The sequence below is a fragment of the Bos grunniens genome, chromosome 21, assembly GCF_055505025.1.
Source record: "Bos grunniens cultivar Pamir isolate PY7600 chromosome 21, Bosgru_T2T1.0, whole genome shotgun sequence".
Classification (NCBI taxonomy): domain Eukaryota; kingdom Metazoa; phylum Chordata; class Mammalia; order Artiodactyla; family Bovidae; genus Bos; species Bos grunniens.
Genome location: NC_141185.1, coordinates 41897455 through 41922436, shown reverse-complemented (window position 1 = coordinate 41922436; position 24982 = coordinate 41897455). Strand labels below are relative to the sequence as shown.

The following is a 24982-nucleotide window of genomic DNA, read 5'->3' as shown; positions in this document are numbered from 1 at the left end:
AAATAAAACTGCCTCTATTCACAAATGACTGCCCACATAGAAAAATGCAAAAGAAATCCACCATGAAAGTTCCTAGAACTTCTAAGTTTAGAAGTTTCAAGTTCACTATTAAAAGAAACAAAAACTGTATTTCTACATATTAATACACAATCAAAAACTGAAATTTAAAAACTACTATTTACAACAGCATAAGGAAACATAAAATATGCTTATCAAGAAATCTTAACAAAGTGTGTGTAGAATCTCTATGCGGAAAACTACAAAACAGTACTAAGGTAAATGGAGAGATATACTACATCCGTAATTTATATTGTTGAAGAATACTCAATACTGTTAAGATACCAATTCTCCCCAAATGGATCTGCAGATTCAATGCAATCCCAATGAGAATCCTAGCAGATTTTTTTGTAATTTGACAAACATTCTAAAATTTACATAGCAAGGCAAAGGAATTAGTTAAAATAATTAAAAAATAATAGAAAAATAAAAAATTTGGAGGAGTCACACTACCTGATTTCCACACTTAATATAAAGTTACAATTATCAAGGCAGAAACAACAAGCAAAAGGATAGACACACAGCTCAACAGAACAGACTAGGGAAAGACCCACACATACAATGGTCATTGATTTTTTTTTTTAAAAGACTGTTTTTCATGTGGACAGTTTTTAAAGTCTTTATTGCATCTGTTACAATACTGTTTCTGTTTTATGTTTGGGCTTTTTGGCTGTGAGGCACGTGGGATCTTAGTTTCCCAAAAAGGACTGAACCAGCGCTCTCTGTACTGGAAGGCCAAGTCTCAAACACTGCACCCCCAGGAGAGTTCCAGTCAATTGATTTCTGACAAAGGTAGAAAGCAACTAAATGAAGAAAGAATAACCTTTTCATAAGTGGTTGGTCAAAAAAGTGGACATCTGTATTAAAAAAAAAAAAAAAATTCCCTTGCCCTTATTTTATAATACATACAAAATTTAATTAATAAAAAAAAACACTTCCAGAAAATAACAGGAATAATAATTGGGACCTTGGGTTTGGCAGAATTCTCAAATACAAAACTAAAAGCAAAACTGATAAAAGCAAAAACTAATAAATTAGACTTTATCAAAATTGAAAACGTAAGCTCTACAAAGGGCACTGTTAAGAGCAGGGAAAAGGCAAGTCACAGGGGAAAATATGTGCAAAACAGTATCTAGTAAAGAACTTGTATCTAGAAGATATTAAAACTTTCAAAACTCAGTAACAACTTCTGTGCAGCAAGGGACACAGTCAGCAGAATGCAAAGGTAATCCATGAAATGGGAAAAAAACATTTACAAGTCATATATCTACTGATAAGGGATTAATGACCAGAATACAGAAAAACTCCTACAATTCAACAAATAAAACCCCAATTAAAAAATGGACAAAGGAACTAGAAAAAAAAAAAAGGAACTGAACAGATAGTAAATTGTTATGTGTATTTTACCACAATTTAAAAAAACAGTAAGTGTAAAAATTAATACACAGAAACCTCAATTAAAATAGAGTTAGGTGGCCAGCAGGGGATGCGCTTGTGCACTGTGTTATTAGCAGAGCCCAACAGGAATAACACTGACTTCCTCTTCCTGCCTGCCAGGAGCTCCACCACTGTCACAACTCAGCCAGGGAACAACCACAATACCCTGGGCTCTCCATTCCTCTGGTGGACTCACTGTTTACTTCAGCCCTCCCAACTTCCTTTTCCCCTCCATGAAAGAGTGCTCTTCTCCATTGTCTGCTGGGGTCCTGCACTGTCTCGTCATGGTTGCAGACCCTCAACTGCAATTCTTTGTTGATCCCCAGCAAACCCACTTTTGCCGGAGAAATAACTGTTACTCTATTTATTTAAGGTCAGTATAAGAAAACAAACAATTTAATTAAAAATAGGCAAAATATGTGAACACATTTTACCAAAGAATACTGGAGTGGGTAGCCTACCCCTTCTCTAGCAGACCTTCCCGACCCAGGAATTGAACTGGGGTCTCCTGCACTGCAGGCGAATTCTTTACCAACTAAGCTATCAGGGAATCCCTAAAGAAGATAGATATATAGATGACAAATAAGCACATAAACAGATATTCAACATCATTAAATCTTTAGAGAATTACAAACTAAAACCACAATGACATACCACAACATACCTATTAGAATAGATAAAAAGGAGGAGGAAAACAACACTCCAGCCCTGATACAATCAACTGTTTGTGAGGATACAAAGTAACTGGAGCCCTTATGAGCTGCTGGCTGAGATGCAGAATAGTACAGAAAGAATGACAGGTCCTTTGAAAGCTAAACATTCTCTTACCATAAAACCCACAACACTGCATTCCCAGGAGTTTACCCAAGAGAAAGGAAAAGGTATGAGCATACAAAAACCTGTGTACCAGAGCAGATTTATTCATAATTACCAAAGGTATCCAGGCTGAAAATGAATAAGCGAATTATTCTATATTCATACAATGAAATGCTAACTCAGCAATAAGAAGAAACTACTACTGATACAAGTCTATCACAGAGAAATCTCAAGTGCATTAGGTTAAGTGTAAGAAGCTAGTCTCAAAAGACTACATACTATATGAGTTCCTCTCATGTCATTCTAGAAAAGGCCAATGTACAGAACAGAAAACACCAGGGGTTGCTAAGTGCTGAAGGTGAGGGCTTGGGGCTGACTACAAGCTGCACGCGGGAGAACCTCAGGGTGACCGACTGTTGTACATTGTCTGCAGTGGTGGTTATGTGACTGTCACAGGGCTAAATGCGTTTGGCAGACTCAGGACTATACGTAAGGATGAATTTTAATGTGTGTAAATTATATCAATAAAAACAATGGAAGTATTAAGAAAATTAATGAAATATGATAAAATACTATCAAATTATTCTATAAACACTAGCCAATTGACTATAAGGCATGATAATATATGTTTAATCTGATTTAAATATGTTATCTATCAGGATATTTCAAACAAATTCAGGCCATACCTTAGCTCTATAAAGTTAAGGTTAGTATTATGATTTTTTTTTTTTTTTTACTATTTAGAGAGACACAAAAAAAATTGAGTATATTTTATCTGAAATCACTGTTTCTTTTCAAAACAATTAATTCACCCGTGAAGTGATGGGACCAGATGCCATGATTTTAGTTTTCTGAGTCTTGAGTTTTAAGCCAATTTTTTCACTATCCTCTTTCGCCTTCATCAAGAGGCTCTTTAGTTCTTCTTCACTTTGTGTCATAAGGGTGGTATCATCTGTGTATCTGAGGTTATTGATATTTCTCCCGGCAATCTTGATTCCAGCTTGTGCTTCATCCAGCCCGGCATTTTGCATGATGTACTCTGCATACAAGTTGAACAAGCAAGGTGACAATACTTGACATACTTCTTTCCCAATCTGGAACCAGTCTGTTGTTTCATGTCCAGTTCTAACTGTTGCTTCTTGACCTGCATACAGATTTCTCAGGAACCAGGTCAGGTGGTCTGATATTCCCATCTCGAAGAATTTTCCAGTTTGTTGTGATCCACATAGTCAAAGGCTTTGGCGTAGTCAATAAAGCAAAAGTAGATGTTTTTCTGGAACTCTCTTGCTTTTTTGATGATCCAGTGGATGTTGGCAATTTGATCTCTGGTTCCTCTGGCTTTTCTAAATCCAGCTTGAACATCTGGAAGTTCATAGTTCACGTACTGTTGAAGCCTGGCTTGGAGCATTTTGAGCATTACTTTGCTAGCATGTGAGATGAGTGCAGTTGTGCAGTAGTTTGAACATTTAGAAAACTAAGATCATGGCATCCGGTCCATTACTTCATGACAAATAGATGGGGAAACAATGGAAACGGGGAGAGACTATTTTCTTGGGCTTCAAAATCACTACAGATGGTGACTGTAGCCATGAAATTAAAAGACGCTTGCTCCTTGGAAAGAAAAGCTATGACCATCTTAGACAGCATATTAAAAAGCAGAGACATTACTTTATCAACAAAGGTCCATCTAGTCAAAGCTACAGTTTTTCCAGTAGTCATGTATGGATGTGAGAGTTGGGCTATAAAGAAAGCGGACCAAAGAATCGATGCTTTTGAATTGTTAGGGTCCCTAGGACTGCAAGGAGATCCAACCAGTCAATCTTAAAGGAAATCAGTCCCAAATATTCATTGGAAGGACTGATGCTGAAGCTGAAACTCCAATATTTTGGCCCCTGATGTGAAGAACCAACTCATTGGAAAAGACCCTGATGCTGGGAAAGATTGAAGGCGGGAGGAGAAGGGGCCAACAGAGGATGAAATGGTTGGATGGTATCACCAACATGACGGACACGAGTTTGAGTAAACTCCGGGAGTTGGTGATGGACAGGGAAGCCCAGCGTGCTGCAGTCCATGGGGTCGCAAAGAGTCAGACATGATTGAGCAACTGAACTGAACTGAATTTACCCATTGCCTATCATGTGCAGATTCAAAGATTGACAAGATCGCAATTTAGGAACATGACTTTCCCCCTCTCTAACTTGCTAGTAATGGACACAGCGGGTAGAAACAGTATGTGTAAAACGTCTGTCTGTTCTCTCATCTCTTTCTGCACGTTCTCCAGGGAGAAGGGGAATCCGCAATCAGCTCTCTTCAGAGGGAGGAAAAGGGAGACCTATGGGCAGCATGACTTTATGCCAAGTACTATTAGGTGGCATCAGCCACATTTTACACCTGTGGAAACCGAAGTTTTAGAAGTGAGTTGGACCATGCGTGCTCATTTCTAAAGGGAAGCAGGCAGTGCTAGAATTCAAATTCCAAACAGGTTCATTTCAGACAAAGCTCTTACTTTTTTCTTTTAACATAAGTATTTTAAAGCTATCATTTACTTAATCCTCATTTCAGAATTTTCCATCTAGTTCTAGAGCCACATGGCATGTGGTATCTTAAGTTCCCTGACCAGGGATTGAACCCATGCCCTCTGCAGTGGAAGTGCAGAGTCTTAACCACTCAACCTCTAGGGAAGTACCACAAAGTTCTTAATCTTACCCAGATCACTGTAATTTGCTCTCTGACCATCTGCAAATGCTTAAGCAACAGCTTGGTTCTACATGTTTCAAAACAAGGAATATCTTTTAAGATTTTATTACTTGCATGACCTTGTTCAATTTTAAACCCCAAGCTTACAATATATACTTATATACTCAGAAACACTAACACAGTTTACACATTTACACCAGCATACGGTGTCTTTTATCTGATCACTCAAAACTTAAAATATAAACCACTTGATTTCTTAAGTCATGACTGAAAACAGCAATATACAAATAACAACCGAAAGGATATATGAAAAAGTAATCATGCTCACTTTTGACCTTAATAAAGAATTTATTGCAACTCTGATTTTAAACAAAGGATTATAGAAAAGTTCTTCCCCTTTCTTCTGGCTTCCTGACATCTGGCTTTCCTCTATTGTTTTCAGAAACTGCCAGGATCCTGAGTTACACGCAGATTATTTACTCAACAGAACTCACCCTGTGAAGTGTCACCGTGTGTTGTTCCCATATAGCTGTTTCCTCCATTGTTGTGTTCTGACAGAGGAAAAGAAAAACAGTTATCTTTTAAGAGAATGTCTTTCATAAAGTAGATGAGAACCTCTAGCAAACAATTTAGCACAGTAAAATACCAAAATCCATACTTTTAATATTAGGTACTCTGAAGAGCACTTAATAATTACAGAAGTTTTTTGCTTGCTTCTGTTTTTGTTGTAAGAGACAGGAAAGTATACACAGGAACTTCCTTTGTTTTAACTTAATTTGGACAAACACCACTCAACACTCACTTCAGGCCAGCTGAAATCAATGCTCAAGCTAATTCTGCAAGTTAACAGTGACAGAAATTAGAACAGCATTTTTAAAGTATCTAACAACATAAAAACATTTAAAAGCTTTCCTTACACTGTGCAAAGAAAGGAAACAACAAATACCTCTGAACTCAGTACTTATACATATTACAGGAAAACAGATAAGACCATTCGATAGGTTTGGTCAGTGGTTGCTTCAGTATCAGCTGAAACACTACTGCTCAACCTAGTTTCATTTTACTACAGAATTATCTTCACATTTTGTTTATTACTCTAAAGAAAAAAAAGGGTGGGGCTTTTCCAGTATACATATCATGCACACAAGCCCATAACAAAAGAACAAACAATTCCACCCCTCTCAAAGAATCCCTGGGTAAAATAAGTGATGCGAGCGCCCAGAGTTGCTGCTGCTCAAACGTCCGTATAATTCAGGTTCTTCTCCTGTCACAGCTTTTACTGAAGAGGGAAATAAATCACTATCTAAAGGATGGGCACTAAGGAATTTAGAGTAAATTTCTTATAAATTGGGTTCATTGCTCTTGGAAGTTTAAAGTAATTCAATCTCTTTTAGTGTTATCATTCTCTGCAGCTGGGGTTGCTGAACATATACAGACATTGACAATTTGTCTAAAGGCTTTCCAGAGTTATCCAAAGGTAGGGTGGAAGGGAGAACGCTGAGCATGACACTGCCAGGCCGTTGCTGTCACCCAGAGTTATCGACGTCTGTGCCACAGGTGAGCTTTCCTAGCACACTGCTGTCGTGAGCATCATGAGAAGATATCCACCATGGGGCTGTGGGCCCACTTCTTTCCACAGCAAATTTAATCGAACATTAATGCCCCCTGAGAAAATGAATCCCTATAAAGAAAGCCCACTTCCCTCAATTCAGAGCCACTAGATTAACTTTCCTGCCAGATGAACGAGAGGCAAAGAAAGGATCCCTCTGTCCCCAACCATAGATAAGAACTGTCCACTAACGTTTTGTTTCAATCTTGCAGTCAAGTGCAGCAAAACCTCCTTTTAATGAGACCTCTACTGGAAACAAAGCTGTTTTGTTTTTTTAAAAAATGACAGAGACACATATATTTTAAAAAAATTCCTCCATCAATGTGACACAGTGATGATAGGAGTAATTCTGCTAAACAGAAAGAGTCCTACTAAATTACACATGATAAAAATAATCTGCAACTGCCAGTTTGTCCAAGCTTAGCTGACTTATGAAAAATAAGAATTGCTTGCACGGCTCTAAGCTCATCATGCCTGGATCCACTTCTTTAATCAGCAGCACTGCTTTTAAATCCTTTCCTAACAAGGGCAAACTGAAAGTGATCTTATACCAGGAGAGAACCTCCATAACATAACCTTTGGAATGAAAATTTATTGTCCTGCATATAGTTTGAATGGCACATAGCTTTTCATTTTGTAAAAGAATATAAATCAAATGAGAAAATTCATTTAATGTGAAGGGAGGAAAAGTAAATTCTGAAACAGCTTGTATACTGTTACCTCATTTTTAACAGGATCACTTTCAAATAGAGAAAAGTTTAAACATGAATAGGAAAACAAAGGATATATAAAAGGATATACAGAATGTTAACACGATCATCTTCAAAGTGAGGGGACGATGGGGTATCTCTTCATTATGTTTTTTTTTCCTTTTCTTTCTCCATTCCCAATCAGAATAAATTGCCAAATATTTTAAGACACATTCATTAGATCCCACTTTGAACTTCAAATGTCTATTTTTAACTTTGCTTTTAGGAAAAATCAAGTAATACTCAAAAGATTACGTTACTTATAAAAATTACTGTTAGAAAGGGGTTTATACAATAACGTCTTAATGTACAAGCTGCTGCTGCTAAGTCGCTTCAGTCGTGTCCGACTTTGTGCGACCCCATAGACGGCAGCCCACTAGTCTCCTCTGTCCCTGGGATTTCCAGCCAAGAACACTGGAGCGGGTTGCCATTTCCTTCTCCAATGCATGAAAGTGAAAAGTGAAAGTGAAGTCGCTCAGTCGTGCCCGACTCTTAGCGACCCCATGGACTGCAGCCGACCAGGCTCCTCCATCCATGGGATTTTCCAGGCAAAGTACTGGAGTGGGGTGCCATTGCCTTCTCCGGTACAAGCTTCTAGATGAGTACAATAAGAGAAATTTCGATTATTTCACATAAGGGGAAAAATAAGAATTCTAAAACAATGGTTCTCAGCATTTTAATCAAAATTAGTATGTTTCTTCAGAAAAGCACACGCCTCAACCAACTCAATGGATTCCCCAGAATGGGTAACACAGCAGCTCACTTCTCTGATAAAGCCGAACACAGCTCAATTCACCAGAGGGAGACCAGTGAACAAGACAGGGCCAAGAGAGAATGAAATATGCAAAAGGATGTTCAGTTAGGCTCTTAGCCTACACACTAAACCAAGGACATCTATAACATAGGTTGTTATGCCCAGCTCATCCTTATCGTTTCAAATACACAGAGGCACACGAGCATCCCCAGTTTAAACCACTGACCATGCCACGTCTCTCCACTCTGGCCTCTGGCTTCTGTCACTGGCAAAAGCAGCGAAACCATCCACTGCTGTCTGTCTAGGCAGATTTTATGAGGACTTCGGAAGGCACTGAGAGGTGAGTGGATGAGAACACAGATTTGTGAGAATACAAATATAGTGAGTGAAGTACAACGGTAGACTCTTAGCTGATGAGATTCAAGTCCTCACTGTAATTCTTTCCACTTTGCTCTATTTGACCATAAAATGCTGAGGGGTGGGGAGAGCAGATTCTTAAAGTAAGTCACTCAGTTTTATGAAGGCTAAAACTGAAGTAAAGCATTTTTAGTACTACTAAATTTGGTACTTCAGAAATTTTGATACTTTAGAAAAAGAAGGAAGGGGATTTTCTCCACTCCAGGATTGTCTCCTCTGGGGTAGAGAAAAAGAAACTGGGGCAGGCAGGCAGGAAAATTTATTTTCACTGTGAGCACTTCTCACTTAATAGTGTTCTGCTAAGTTCATCTACTACTTACTCAAATAAGTAATTTAAAAACATCATCCTTATTATAAAATTGCTTACTACTCATCATTTTTCTTACTGGAAAAAACCAAATGCATAATTGTGTAAGTCGCACAAGGATTTCTGGTAAAGAGTCTCATTCCCCAAATATTCAGGCTTGTGGGGAGACCACAAGTAACAAAGTGTTGCTCCAATAAGAATGATTCCAGTACTATCACCCCTGTAATTCTGAAACATGCTGTTAAACAGAAAATGAAGAGGCCATGAACACCAAGATCAGAACCCAAGTCTGCCATTAAATAGGTAAGTAACCTTAGTGTTCCCCATTTAGGGAATGGGATACATCAACTCAAGGAGAAAGCCCTGTGTAGCTCCAAAATCCTACTAGGCTGTAATTCCAATTCCAAACAAGCTGCAAATTCATTAATTAGGTAACCAGTGTGGGCATCAAGAACAGCGACACTCTTAGCCACTGGGCTCTGAGTTCTACACACAACTTCAAAATCAGCATCCACTGACCAGAATTCCAATTTCTGAAGGAGCAAAAAGCTGCTTTTCAGAAAGTGCAAAGAGTTTGTTTGGTTTCTTTGTTCTAAGCTCCAACTGGCAAAGATACTACTCAGATCACCAACTGTGAAGGGCTTCCTGCCAAAACTTCAGATCCTAATTTTAGGCGGCTTCACTGTCCTTTCAGCAGATTCCAAGTGGTGGAAAGACAGGAAGTTACAAGAATGGACAGGACAAGGAGAACCTATATCTGTTGTTGTTGTTCAATCACTAAGTTGTGTCTGACTCTTTGCGATCCCAAGGACTGCAGCACACCAGGCTTCCCTGTCCTTCACAAACTCCCAGAAGATGCTCAAACTCATGTCCACTGAGTCAGTGATGCCATCCAACCATCTCATCCTCTGTCGGCCCCTTCTCCTTCTGCCTTCAATCCTTCCCAGTACCAGGGTCTTTTCCAGTGAGTCAGCTCTTCGCATCAGGTAGCCAAAGTATTGGAGCTTCAGCATCAGTCCTTCCAATGAATATTCAGAGTTGATTTCCTTAGGATGGACTGGTTTGATCTCCTTGCCATCCAAGGTACTCTCAAAGAGTCTTCTCCACCACCAAAGCTCAAAAGCGTCAATTCTTAAGCTCTCAGCCTTCTTTATGGTCCAACTCTCACATCCATACATGACTACTGGAAAAACTGTATCTTTGACTATATAGACCTCTGTTGGTAAAGTAATGTCTCTACTTTTTAACACACTGTCTATGTTTATCATAGCTTTTCTTCCAAGGAGCAAGTGTCTTTTAGCTTCATGGCTACAGTCACCATCTGCAGTGATTTCAGAGCCCAAGAAAATAAAGTCTGTTGCTGTTTCCATTGTTTCCCCATCTATCTGCCACAAAGTGATGGGACCGGATGCCATGATCTTTTGAATGTTGACTTTTAAGCCAGCTTTTTCACTCCCTTCTTTCACCTTCATCAAGAGGCTCTTTAGTTCCTCTTTGCTTTCTGCCATTAAGGGTGGTGTCATCTGCAATCTGAGGTTATTGATATTTCTCCTGGCAATCTTGATTCCAGCCTGAGCTTCATCCAGTCTCACATTTCACATGATGCACTCTGCTATAAGGTAAATAAGCAGGGTGACAATATACAGCCTTGACACACTCTTTTCCCAATTTGGAACCATTTCTTTGTCAGGCTCTAACTGTTGCTTCTTGACCTGCATACAGGTTTGTCAAGAGACAGGTCAGGTGGTCTGGTATTCCCATCTCTTGAAGAATATTCCACAGTATGTTGTGATCCACACAGTCAAAGGTTTTAGCATAGTCAATGAAACAGAAGTAGATGTTTTTCTGGAATTCTCTTGCTTTTTCTATGATCCAACAGATGTTGGCAATTTGATCTCTGGTTTGATTCCTCTGCCTTTTCTAAATCCAGCTTGTACATCTGGAAGTTCTCGGTTCACGTACTATTGAAGCCTAGCTTGAAGGATTTTCAGCATTACCTTGCTAGCTTGTGAAATGAGTGCAATTGTGTGGTAGTTTGAATATTCTTTGGTATTGCCCTTCTTTGGGACTCTAAAGAAAACTGACCTTGTCCAGAACTGTTGTGACTGCTGAGTTTTCCAAATTTGCTGGCACACTGACTGTAGCATTTTAACAGCATCATCTTTTAGGATCTGAAATAGCTCAGCTGGAATTTCATCACCTTCACTCGCATTGTTCATAGTGAGGCTTCTTAAGGCCCACTTGACTTCGCACTCCAGGATGTCTGGTTCTAGGTGAGCGAGCACACCATCGTGGTTATCTGGGTCATTAAGATCTTTTTTGTATAGTTCTTCTGTGTGTTCTTGCCACCACTTCTTAATAACTTCTGCTTTTGTTAGGTCCATACCGTCTCCATCCTTTATTATGCCCAAGGTTGCATGAATTGTTCCCTGAGTATCTCTAATTTTCTTGAGAGATCTCTAGTCTTTCCCATTCTATTGTTTTCTTCTATTTCTTTGCATTGTTCACTTAGGAAGGCTTTCTTATCTCTCCTGGCTATTCTATGGAACTCTGCATTCAGATGCTTATATCTTTCCCTTTCGCCTTTGCCTTTCGTGTGTCTTTTCTCAGCTATTTGTAAGGCCTTCTCAGACAACCATTTTGCCTTTTTGCATTTCTTTTTCTTGGGGATGGTTTTGATCACTGCATTCTATACAGTGTCACAAACCTCTGTCCAAAGTTCTTTAGGCACTCTGTCTATAAGATCTAATCCCTTGAGTCTATTTGTCACTTCCACTGTATAATCATAAGGGATTTGATTTAGTTCATACCTGAATGGTTCAGTGGTTTTCCCTACTCTCTTCAATTTAAGTCTGAATTTTGCAATAAGGAGTTTATGTCTGAGCCACAGATCATGACGACCTATATCTGGGAGAAGACCAAATCCAGGATGGACTAAATTAAAAGTCAGTGTTCCCCAAATGTAGGAAAAATCTTAACTCCTTAACATTAACTGAGACATACAACCAGTCAAAACCTACCATCCTTATGGCTGTAATTTTAAAACAATCCATTCATTTATTCAATCCAGACTTTGATGCTAAGTGCTGTGGAGGTCAAGAATAGAATCCTCTCTTCCTGAGGGGCTCAAGGAGAAGGTTTGGAACACTAGATAAATGGTGCATGAGGTGCCACAGCAGGTGGAGAGGACAAGGCTTGACTGAGAAGATAGGAGACTGAGTCCCCAAGAAAGCAAAATTTGAGTTTAGGCTTGAAGGATGACCAGGAAAGAAAGTGGGAAAAGGTGGTTCCAGAGAGGAATCAGCATGTCAATAGGCTGCTGCTGCTGCACACAGAGCTGCTGCCATGTGGGTAAAAGAGCCACTGGAGCAGTACACCAAAGGTCTTGTAATGTCAGGCTAGCAACAGTGAGCTCAGTGGAAAGATACTAAGGACCCATTCTGACATCGTGACATGGAAGACAGAGTTGAGGCAGGGAGACCAATTAGAAAGTGGAAGTGAAGGAAGAGAAGCTGAAGATGATGGTGAGAGGCTTCTGAATTGGACAGCTGCATGAAAAAACCAGAAGAGATGACGAATTCAGTTTTAGTCGCCTTTAAGTTGAGGTGCCTGTGGAATACTGAAGCAGAGAGACAGGCAGTAGGCCGGTGGATACAGGAGATCTGGTGTAGATAAGAATCTAGGGGTAATCTACAAAGTAGTTCTGAACCCAAGGGGAAAGCTCCAATTACCAAAGCACTAAGCTGACCCTGTGCAACATGAGTACTCTAAGGGGAAAAAGCAAGAACCACAGAGACTTGAGAAGGAACAGCCAGCAAGAACTCACACAAAAATGGCACTTGGTAGTGAAGGACAGGGAAGCCTGGAGTGCTGCAGTCCATGGGGTCGCAAAGAGTTGGACACAGCTGAGAGACTGAACAACTGTCCAGAAAAGATGACAAAATAGAAAAATCAAGATATCATAAAAGAATACAATTTTCATGTATTTTTAAACTGTTGGATCTTTCCATGTCAAACATGTATTTAAAATAGTTTATTCAGGGCCATCTCTTAAATAAAGCACACTGAGCATTCTTTGCTGACGACCGTGGTCCTCACTAGGAAAACCAAGCAGTAAACAGAGCAGTCACACTCCGGTGGCTGCTACTGGGCTTCTTCCTCTCTGAGCAGAGCTGCTGCACTCAATTGTTTCTGAATTCTCCTCCCCTATAAAGTGTTGGGTTTCTCTCTTTTTTTTTCAGCCTTCCATCCAAAATAAAAATAGGAAGCAAGATCACCTATTGAGATAAGGTGAGCCAGAAACTTATGAAGTACAGCCTAAGTTTTAGTGAATAAAACAGATGCCCCCATCCCTCTTTGACCTTTTCTTGTTGTTGTTCAGTCGAGTCCAACTCTTTGCGACCCCATGGACTGTAGCCTGCCAGGCTCCTCTGTCCTTCGAATGCTCCAGGCAAGCATACTGGAGTGGGTAGCCAGGCCCTCCTCCAGGGGATCTTCTCGCACCAGGGATGGAACCTGTGTCTCCTATCTTGCATGCAGGTTCTTTACTGCTGAGCCACCAGGGAAGCCCCTTTGACCTTCAGTTAAGCATTTAATTTCAAATGTGATCACTGCTACACAAATGAAGTAAAAAGAAAGAGACTAGTGTACACGCTAAAAAGTGGGGAAAATATATATTTGGATTGATCTGAAGGGCTGTTATGCAAACTTTCAAAACAGAGATGTCCTGTTCAAGAGATAATAAAAAAGATAAACCTGAAGTCAAATGAAGAGCATGAGGAATTCAGCAAACCTCACAAATACAAGATAAGAACTCGCTTAAGCGTAAGAACTAAAAATAACGATCCAAGTAACCAGCAGCAACTGAACCTCAACTGAACCTCTCAACCTCAACTGAAAGTAACAAAGCATCCAATTCTGCTATTTCAACTTCAGCTAAATTTTCTAATACATTGTTGTGTACACTCCTTGGCTGAGAATTTAGGAGACATCAGATACTGTTTGATGAGACGGATATGATTAAAAAATATCAAGAGCTAGACAAAAGATGTAAGTGGACCTAGAATTTTTCTGGTTGATCAAAGTTTAAGTAAGTTTACAGATAAATTGCCTATTTGCTGCTGTCCTAAGATCCAAGTGAAAGAATATCAGCTAATTAAGTCACCATTAACCATTATAGGTACACGAAGGGATAGTTACAGCACTCCCCCAAAAATCAGTGCTTTCCAGTTATTGGCAATAAAACTTCTTAGGTTGACATTTTCTAGTGACTGAAGATGGATAAAAGACCTTTCAAACTTTTTCCAGGTAGAAAGGGAAGGGAAAGGGGCCGCAGAGATGGGGAAGTGGTATTTCTGAGTGTTCTCTGTGCACCAGTCCTGCTTTATGGTACATTATCCTCCACACACTCAAGTCCTAGAGAGAGGGATGAGTAAAAAAAGCAAACTGCTTTGTGTGTACACTAGGAGTGAATAAATGCACTGAGGATAATCAGAGGTGGGTTTCTATTGCTATAAATAAGAAAAGGAGGGAGATAAACTGAACTGTATGACGTGAGACTGGACTCTGAGGTATCAGTATAAACCCATGGTTTAAATACACATGTAGACATATACAGAAGAAACAGAGTCCTGTAGATCCACACATACACCCCTACTTCCCAGCTGTCTGCTGAGAGCCTAGCAGCACGAAAAGCCCAACAGCAATGAGCACGGCTAGCACAGAGACTTTAACTTTTAAATACTGGTCTCTAGTAAAACAAACTAGAATTTCTCAGAGAAGGGGTTGGCTGCAGAGTTGGGTCAGAGAAAATTCAGGATGAACCTGGAGTATCATGCAGCATTAGAAATGAAAGGACTGCTCAAAAAGTTATGGGAATTTGTCAAAAGAACACAGGAATCAGCAGCAAAGAGTTTCTAGAGGACAAATCTGGAATAACTTGAGCAACAAAATAATAATAATAGATTTTTAACCCATAAAATAACCCATGAATCCATATGATGTAATCAAATATGAAAATGGGAAAGGGACAGCTCTTTGTTAAGAGTGGAACTTCAATTAACAAATGTGAGAAAAAAAAAAAAAGAAAGAAAAAAAAAATGTGGAAGGAAAGGGGGCTACAGAATTACCATCAAGCAAACTCCACCAATTGCTGCAGATGAAGATCCACCCAGAGAGGATAAAACTGGTGGGTGAGTGCTTGAGGATTAACATGATTAGCACAGCCTCAAATCCTCTCCTCCAAAATATTTATAAATTAGAAATATATTAACTTTTCAGGAGAGAACATCATCGTAACCAAAGTAAACATTACCAACAGTAAGATGTATCACATTATGAACTCCTTGACATGGTGTACAACATGATATCAAGTATTTTATAGTATTCTTGCCAAAAATGCACCATCTCATCCCAGTGATGAAAACACAACGGAAACCAAACTAAAGAACGTGAAAGTCGCTCAGTTGTGTCCAACTCTTTGTGACCGCATGGACTATACAGTCTAAGGAATTCTCCAGGCCAAAATACTGGAGAGGGTACCCGTTTCCCTTCTCCAGGGGATCTTCCCAATCTGGGATTGAACCCAGGTCTCCCACACTGCAGAGGGCTTCTTTACCAGCTGTGCCACTAGGGAAGCCCAAGAATACTGGAGTGGGTAGCCTATCCCCTCTCCAGGGATCTTCCCAACCCAGGAATTGAACCAGGGTCTCTTGCATTGCAGGGGGATTCTTTACCAACTGAGTTACCAGGGGAGCAAAACCAACCTAAAGGGCAGTCTAAAAAATAATCAGTTCTTTTCAAAAAGTCATTAACAGAGGGAAAACTGAGGATCTGTTACAGATTCAAAGACACCAAAAAGAAGTAACGACTAAACACAAAGTGGAATCCTAGAAGAGAAAAAGGATGAACTAACAAAGTTCAAATGTGGTCTGTCATTTAGTTATTATTGGATCGATGTCAATTTCTTATCCTTGATAGATGTTCTACAGTTACAGTTATGGGAAATGTAGGGTGAGTAGAATGAAAGATACAACTCTAGTATTTTTACAACTTTTCTCTAACATTAACTCAAAAGTTAAAAGTTTTTCCATAAACAGAGACAACTTACAAACCGAGAAAGAATGTACAAGCACTTAATTTCTAAAACATACAAACAACTCATGCAACTCAATATTAAAAAAAAAAAAAATCCAATCAAAAAACAGGCAGAAGACCTAAACAGGCATTTCTCCAAAGACATACAGGTGGGCAACAGACACATGAAAAGATGCTCAACCTCACTAATTGTTAGAGAAATGCAAATCACCTCACACCATCAGAATGGCCATCATCAAAAAAATCTACAAACAATAATTGCGAGAGGAAGATACCTGCATGAACCCAGACTGTCATACAGTGAGGTCAAAGAAAAACAAATATATAGTATAGCTTATATGCCCAATCTAGAAAAATGATACAAATGAATTTACTCGCAAAGCAGAAATAGAAACAAAGATATAGAAAACAAACCTATGCACAGCAAAGGGGGATAGGGATGGGATGAACTGGGGGATTAGGACTGACATAGATATACTATTGATACTATGTAGATTGGTATAAAAATGACAACCCACTCCAGTGTTCTTGCCTGGAGAATCCCAGGAACAGAGGAGCCTGATGGGCTGCCGTCTATGGGGTCGCACAGAGTCCGACATGACTGAAGCAACTTAGCAGCAGCAGCAGCAGATTGGTATAAAGTAGATAACTAATGAGAACCTATTATATAGCACAGGGAACTCTACTCAATGCTCTGTGGTGACTTAAATGGGAAGGAAATCCAAAAAAGGGATATATGTGTATGTCTAGCTGAGTCACTGCGCTATACAACAGAAAGTAACACATTGTAAAGCAATTATACTCTAATAAAAATCAAACAAACATCACCCTAAAAACAGAGCTACCACATAATCCTGCAACCCCACTCTTGGGCATATATACAGGGATTAAAAGATACATGCCATTATATATTAAACAGGGGCCTACTGTATAGTACAGGGAACTGCAATAGCAGGATCAGCAATAGCTCATAGTAACCTATAATGTAAAAGAATCTGCAGCTAAACACTTGAAACTTGATATTATAAACCACTGTAGTTATATTAAAAGTAAATATTCACAGAGCCAAAAAAAAATAGAAGAAAGAAGAATGATAATGACAAGAGTTAAGGAGCTGAAGATTGCTGGTACCAAAAAAATGTCATCTTGATTACATCTGCTTTGAGCAGAACATCTAAGAAGTCACATTCTGAACTATCATATATAGGCAAATTCATCAAATTCCTAACAAAACCAAAATTATTCTTCCTTTAGATGATAAAGAAAATAATCAACTCACTGAAGGAACCTGAATGGGTAATTAATATATCAGTTTTGTGGAGTTTCTTATTATTCATTCTCCTCACTAAACCACTATTTGATTTTCAAAAAAAAAAAAAAATCAAAAGGTTTCAGAAAATCTTTTCAATTTCTAAATAATAAAATATATGAAAAACTATGCTATTTTTCTAACAAAGCACTTAATGATAAACAGCAAATTTGTACAAATGTGTACACTACACATTTCTTTAAAAGGTCACATCTTTAAAATCAGCCTCCTTACTCCACCTCAATCCTCAAACTAGACAAATCACAATGTCTGAGGTAAGGTCTCAGCTGCTTAGCCTCATGCAGGCTCACTCCCCTGGGCCAGACAGCTCACTAAAATTAAGGTGGAAGCAGCAACATATCAGGTTCAGTGAGAAGGAAGTAAATGCACCAGTTAGAATGACAGCCACTGGGTAGCTTAAGACTTCTTCCATACACAACAGAGAAGCAGCATGTTTGTTTTCACATAAAACTGGGCTTTTAAAGTAACCTCCGAAGTTTCATTTTACCTCAGACTTTCCAACCTGTGGAGCCTCTGGGCCTTCTCTTCTGTGTCAGTGGTCCCCTATCAGAAACATCCTGCCATCAAGAAGCTCATTCATCGAGCTGGACTTCCATTCCAGTAAATGCTTCATCCACTGCTTACAATCTTTTCATAACCTTATGCTCCTATTTCCAGGGCAAATCTGTATTACTTTTTAGCTATAGCCACTTGGGGCTCTTATAGGCATAGTGCCTTTTTTTCCTGCTTCACTAAGCTTGTTTCAAATATAAAAGCTTAATAAGCAAGTTTTAAATGTAGAAAAATAATCTGCAAATATCTAACACACACACACATATATATACATATATATATAATATTCACATTCAGAAAACACAAAAGAATTCCTATCAACAAAGACAGAGCACCTAACAGAGAAGATGGACTGGGGGCTTGAGGGGAGCACGTCAAACAAGGGGACATCAAAATGGTCAGTAAACATGTGGAAAAAGTACTCTACTTCCTTACTCAACAGGGTAATACAAATTGAAAACACAACTAAATGCACACACAACCACACAGGAAGCTTAAAAAAAAAAAAAAACAGTAATGAACTCTCTAATCAGAACTCAGCACTGGTGGGAGTGCAAACTGGTACCACGGCTTTGGGAAACTGGCAAAACTAAGCATGTTGGATGATCAATCAATAGAAACATGTCCATATATGCACAAGAATTTATGTATAAGGATGTTCATAAAAGCACTATTTTTAACAGTCAAAAAACAGAAACAATCTACAATAATCTAGATGCCCACCAATGATGCAACATTCAGTCAATGGAATATTACAGCCATGAAATGAATAAACTCAACCTACACAATCCCTGGTGGCTTGGACGGTAAAGGATCTGCCTGCAATGAAGGAGACCTGGGTTCTATCCCTGGGCCGGGAAGATCCCCTGGAGAAGGACATGGCTACCCACGCCAGTATTCTTGCCTGGAGAATCCCATGTACAGAGGAGCCTGGCAGGCTACAGTACAGGGAGTTGCAAGAGTCACACACAACTGAGCGATTAATACACATAAGTAAATATGGATGAACGCTGCTCAATACTGGACAAAAGAAGCCACACATAAGAACATGTTTCCATTTAAGTTTAATAACAGGTTAAAAAAAACAAAAAACAAAAAACACCGCAGAAGAAAAGCTACTGGGGAAAACTATCCCTATCAAGTTATGGCCTCTGAAGTAAGACTCATCATAAGGTGCATCCACAATTAATGGTGTGACACTGAGGCATAAGTAAATAGACCAGTGGAATAATGGAAAAATTCTTAAACAGAAAGTAAAGTCGCTCAGTCGTGTTCGACTCTTTGCAACTCTGTGGACTATAGCCTACCAGGCTCCTCCGTCCATGCAATTTTCCTCCATGGAGTACTGGAGTGGGTTGCCATTTCCTTCTCCAGAGGATCTTCCTGACTCAGGGATCGAACCCAGGTCTCCCACATTGCAGGCAGATGCTTTACCATCTGAGCCACCTGGGAAACCCTACCTTCCAATAAATGGAAAATCAGTGTGTGAAAAGGTAATGTCTCAAGTCACTGAAATAGAGATGCACTTTTTAATAAATGCTGCTAGAACATCTGGGCTGTCACTTGGAAAAAACATATATTAGATTTATATCTCACCAAGCACAAGAATAACCTTCCAATAAACTTAGAGATCTAAATGTAAAAAATGAAATGAGAGATATACTAGAAGAAAACTTGAGTGGATTCCTCTTTAATGATGGTGTAGGCAAAGGCTTTCTAAGAATAACTCAATACGTAAGGGATATAAAATAAATTTAAGTACACAAAAAATTTTTAAAGTATGCCTGACCAAAATAGAAACATGAATATTTTCATTTCTTTAATTATGACTGAGTCTGAACATTGTTTCAAACCTTAATATCCTTTTTGTGAAATATCTTTTTCCCATTTTTTAATTGAGCTTTTGTTCTTCTCCCTGCAGTTTTGGATTTCTTTATGTATTAGAGCCACTGGCTCTCATACTCGGAAGCATGGTAGCTTCTCACACTTCCAAGTGTGAGAGCCAGTATGAGCCAGTATATCTAATACATAAAGAAATCCAAAACTGCAGGGAGAAGAACAAAAATTCAATTAAAAATGGGAAAAAGGTATTTCACAAAAAGGATATTAAGGTTTGAAAAGATATTCAAACTCAGTCATAATTAGAGAAATGCAAATTAAAATAACACAAAGAATCACAAGCTAAAATCAATGTCACTGGAAGAAATATCAACAACCTCAGATATGTAGATGATACCATTCTAATGACAGAAAAAGAAGAGAAACTAAAGAGCCTCTTGATGAGGGCGAAAGAGGAGATGAAAAAAACTGGCTTAAAAACTCAACTTCAAAAAACTAAGATCATGGCATCGAGTCCAATCACTTCAAGGCAAACACAAGGAGAAAAAGTAGAAGCAGTGACAGATTTTATTCTCCTGGGATCCCAAATCACTGTGGATGGTGACTGCAGCCATGAAATTAAAAGACACTAGTTCCTTGAAAGAAAAGCTATGACAAACCTAGACAGGGTATTAAGAAGCAGAAACATCACTTTGCTGACAAAGGTATAGTCTGTATAGTCAAAGCTATGATTTTTCCAGTAATTACGTACTGCTGTGAGAGTTGGACCACAAAGGCTGAGTGCCAGAAGAATTGATGGTAACTATCACAGAGAAAATGCAGACCCAGAAATCCTACAGGACAAACAATTCTGTTCCTCACCAGTAAGACTGCACCACAGGCGGGCAGAACAGAGCCAGATGGGGGGAAGTCTTACAGTTTAGAGACAGGAGACACACCAACCACAATGGGAGGTGTTTACTTGGATCTGGATTTTTTTTAAATATGTTTCAAGAGGAAATTGATACTTCAGACAAAAAAACTGCACAATGACTAAATGGTGGATTTTTCTCATTCAGAAGTTATTTTTAAAGTGTGGTAACAATATTAATTTTTTTTTTTTAAAGAGTTCTTAGACTTCCCTGGTGGTACAGTGGATAGGAATTCTCCTGCAATGTGGGGGACACAGTCCCTGGTCTAGGAAGATCCCACATGCCTCAGGGCAACTAAGCCCATACATCACAACTACTGAGCCTGAGTGCTACAACTACTAAAGCCCACTCACCCTAGAGCCCGTGCTGTGATGAGAAGCCACCACAATGAGAAGCCGACACACCAAGACTAGAGCGTAGCCTGCCCACTGCCACGAGAGAAAGCCTGTGCATACAGTAATGAAGACCCAATGCAGTCAAAAATAATAAGTACTTTTTTTTAAAAAAAACTACCTTTAAACAGAAAGAGTTATCTTTTAGAGATAGATACTCAATGCTTTGGCCACCTGATGCAAAGAGCTGACTCACTAGAAAAGACCCTGATTCTGGGAAAGGTTGAGGGCAGGAGGAGAAGGGGATAACAGAGGATGAGATGGTCAGATGGCATCATCAACTCAATTGACACGAGTTTGAGCAAACTCCAGGAGATAGTGAAGAACAGGGAAGCCTGGTGTGCTGCAGTCAATGGGGTTGCAAAGAGTCAGACAGGACTTAGCAAGTGAACAAATTTAAGTATTAGCAGACGAAAAGACAAGTCTGGTATTTGCTTTGAAATAATGGGGGAGAGACAATACAGTGGGTAGAAGTATAGATGGAACAAGACGGCCATAACTGACAACTAGGCCTGTGATGCTAGTGTGGGGATTCATTATACTCATTTACTTTTGGATGATCTTGAAATTTTCCACTTAAAAAAAATGGGGGTGAGGGGTGGGGTGAGGGGTAATTGAGGGGACTAGAAGTTAATTACTGAATCTAGGAAAGGCCTGACCAAGAATCTTGCGACAAGATGCCAAGCAGGTAAGCCATGCTTCAGGGGGCTGGCTCCTCCAGCAGCTGTCTCCTCTTTTGTAAGGACAGGCGCACACGTTCCGGAGACGCACAGCAACTTCTGCGAGTTTCTAGGCTAAATGTAATCTGGTCTATGAGTAGTAATGAGCACCAGAGAGAAAACTGTGCCCCTGGTCTAGAAGCGGCCTCAGATTCTAATCAAATAGGCAGCAGACAAGAGGTAACACACTGTTGTGCAGGACAGGACAGGGAGAGCACAGGGTGTTTTCTGGGCTCAGAGCAAGGCTCTCGTGGAGAAGAGCTGGGCCAGAGATCTGGCCGCTCCAGCAGAGAAACAGCCACTCCCAGCTGAGGGCATACCCAGAGGAACAAGGTTGTCTGGAAGCCTAGCTTTGACCTTGCTTTTTAAAATGCAGGAAGAACCTGGCAGACTAGAAATGGCAGTTTATCGAATCACAATCATCTTCAGCAACCTCAACACTGACCTGACCAGACACACAAAGGAAAAGCACCTCAAACTGGAAGGACCGGTTTGGGTGCATACCAAGACCCTGAGAACAGCTACAAGGAAACCTGGTGGGGAAGGTCCTAAAATGTGGGGTGGCTTTCAAAAGAGGCTCCGCAGACACTCTTGACCAGCAGGTCCTTCTGAGACATAATTAAGTAGACCACCTCCACCAGGACTGGACCAGGAGTCAGGGATGAAGTCACCAATGCAGATGCTGAAATGGGCTTATTTAATAAGCTGATAATCAGTTGTTTGAAGAAAAATGAATTGGCACAAATGCTGGGTGAACGAGGGATCCTCGTTCCTTCCAGGTGGAGAAAACAGTATGTGCAATAGCCCTAGGGTACAAAAGCACTTTCTGAATTATACTTTCACAATATCTACATTTATTACGTGCTCAACACTGTGTTAAGCTCGGTGATAACGAGACACACCAAGATGACCTTTGTTCTCATGGAGCTTAAAGTCTAATGGGAGAATCGAATGATTAAGAAATGCCACAACTCAACCTATTATCACAGGCTTAAATATTATAAAGGAAAGAATGCAAGCCATGAGACGAACTAAAGACAAACAGGCAGGAAGTTCAGTACCTGCTCAAAAGGACAGCGCAGGTTGAGAACGGAGCCCAAGGTGGGGGAGATGCAAGGTTAGGCTACAGAAGTAGGCAGGGGCCAAATAATCCTGTAGGAGTTTATTGATTTTATTATGAACTTTGGTCTTTACTTGTAAAGGCAATTAAGATGCAGAGGAGTTTTAGGAGGAGCACATGTACTGGGGCCATTTAAAAAGACTCAATGGAAAAGACTCTGATGACTGAGGGCAAAAGGAGAAGGGGTGACAGAATGAGGTGGTTGGATGGCATCACCTACTCAATGGACATAAATCTGAGCAAATTCTGGGAGACAGTGAAGGATAGGGAAGTCTGGAGTACTGCAGTCCATGGGGCTGCAGGGAGTTGGATACGACCTAGCAAGTGAACAAGAACAACAAAGGGAGAAGAGGTGTGATATATATTATATGTGTGTGCGTGCTAAGTGACCCTATGGACTGCAGCCCACCAGGCTTCTCTGTCCATGGGGATTCTCCAGATAAGAACATTGAAGTGGGTTGCCATGCCCTCCTCCAGGGGATCATCCCAATCCAGGGATCAAACCTGCATCTCTGAGGTTTCCTGCATTGCCAGATGGGTTCTTTACCACTAGCGCCACCTGGGAAGCCCCATCATGTGTTCACGTGTGTCTATGTCTGTGTGTTAGAGGAGAGGGATGTGAATGGTAGACAATACAGATGGAACAAGTGGAGAAATACGAGGTGCTCAGGTGAAAAGGAATTTGCTAATTGGTCATTCACCATACTGGACATGTAATCCAACTGGACCGGGTGCACTGAAGTAGGGATAGTTCTTCATCTCTAATCCCTAATTCATCAGAATAAAGACTGCAACTCTTCCTCAGCGTTATTGTAAAAACATTTTCAAAAGCAACTGAGTAACTTCCTCTGGAACCGCAGCACATCTTACTGGTCTGGGGCTCAACCAACCTCCATCCCATATTAAATAAACAAGTACACACACACGAATATACAGAATAAGTAGATGTTTGTGTGAGTGTACACACACAGAAATATCGTAATTCCCATACGCCTCTTCCCTGCTATTAAGACGGGCTCCACTGAGAATGCCAGCTAACAGGATAGTGCCCCTGCTTCAGGCACTAAGTGGAGTGTCCAGCACCCTGACTCTGCGCACTGGGACCATGCTCTCCCCTATAAGAGGAGAACACAGTGTTAACTGGTGGACTCAAGATGCCAATTCCAGAGCCTGAACTCAGGATACAGGGACAAACACACAAGGTTATTCAATGACAACCTTCTCAGTTCTTACACTGCCTGACCCCTCTCTGCGCAGGTGTGGTCTGGAGACAGATCCCTCTCTGGTCCCCTACTGGTCTCTCTCTGTGCCTCGACTCTCGGACCACATGCAAATTAAGAGCTTCATCAAAAGACCATCAGGAGAACCATCACATTGGAAAATACACCTACAACACATATAATCAACTAGCTTTTACCCAAAAATAAAAAATGAAGCAAGCCAGTAAGAAGATAATTCTAAAGAAAAATAGGCAAAAGACTCAAACAGGCCATTAACATGAAAAGTTGCTCAACTTCATCTCGTCAAAAAAATAAAAAGAAAATGAAAACTTCAGTGAGATTTACTAAAGACCAACCAGAAGGACTAAAATTAAAGTGTCTGATAATACCAAGTCTTTGTGAAAATGCAGAGCAACAGAAAGTCTCATTCACTGATGATGATGAGTATAAACCGGTATAATCTCTCTAGAGAAGACACTGTCTACTAAAATTAAAGACACACTAAACAATCCAGGAGCAATTCCATCTCTAAATACATCTTAGAGAAATATGTTCACATGTTCACCAAGAGAGCGATCCAAGTGTTCATGGGAGCATTATTCTTAATACTCCAAATTAGAAAACACCCCAAATGTCCATCAACAGTAAAATAAACTGTAGTACAGTTACACAATAGAATACTAAACAGATATGAAGATGAATGAATTCATAATGCCACAACACACAAATCTTTAAACCATAGAACACTGCCTGTCTTGGGGAAAGAATGCAGTTGGCAGGAAGAGCCTAACACAGGGGTCTTAGGGTCAGGACAGCAGCTCTGTTGGCAGGATAATGCTGCCAGGTAGGGATACTGTCAGGTAGGGGCGAGGGAGGAAGTGAGGAGCCTGCAATGTTGTATGCCCTGACCTGGGTGGTGTTTACATGGGCATTCACTTTGTGGTAATTCACTAATGTACAC

At 40.0% G+C, this 24982-nt stretch overlaps 1 protein-coding gene across 10 annotated transcripts in view; it reads right to left on the bottom strand.

Moving 5' to 3' along the window:
• The window catches only part of TJP1 (tight junction protein 1), a 259393-nt gene that overhangs the window by 78613 nt on the left and 155798 nt on the right, over positions 1–24982 (bottom strand). For all 10 annotated transcript variants that reach the window (XM_086364090.1, XM_086364091.1, XM_086364092.1 and 7 more), the window contains one exon: positions 5502–5558. In XM_086364090.1, coding sequence (XP_086220216.1) covers positions 5502–5558 — 57 coding nt within the window. The remainder of the gene's footprint in view (positions 1–5501; positions 5559–24982) is intronic.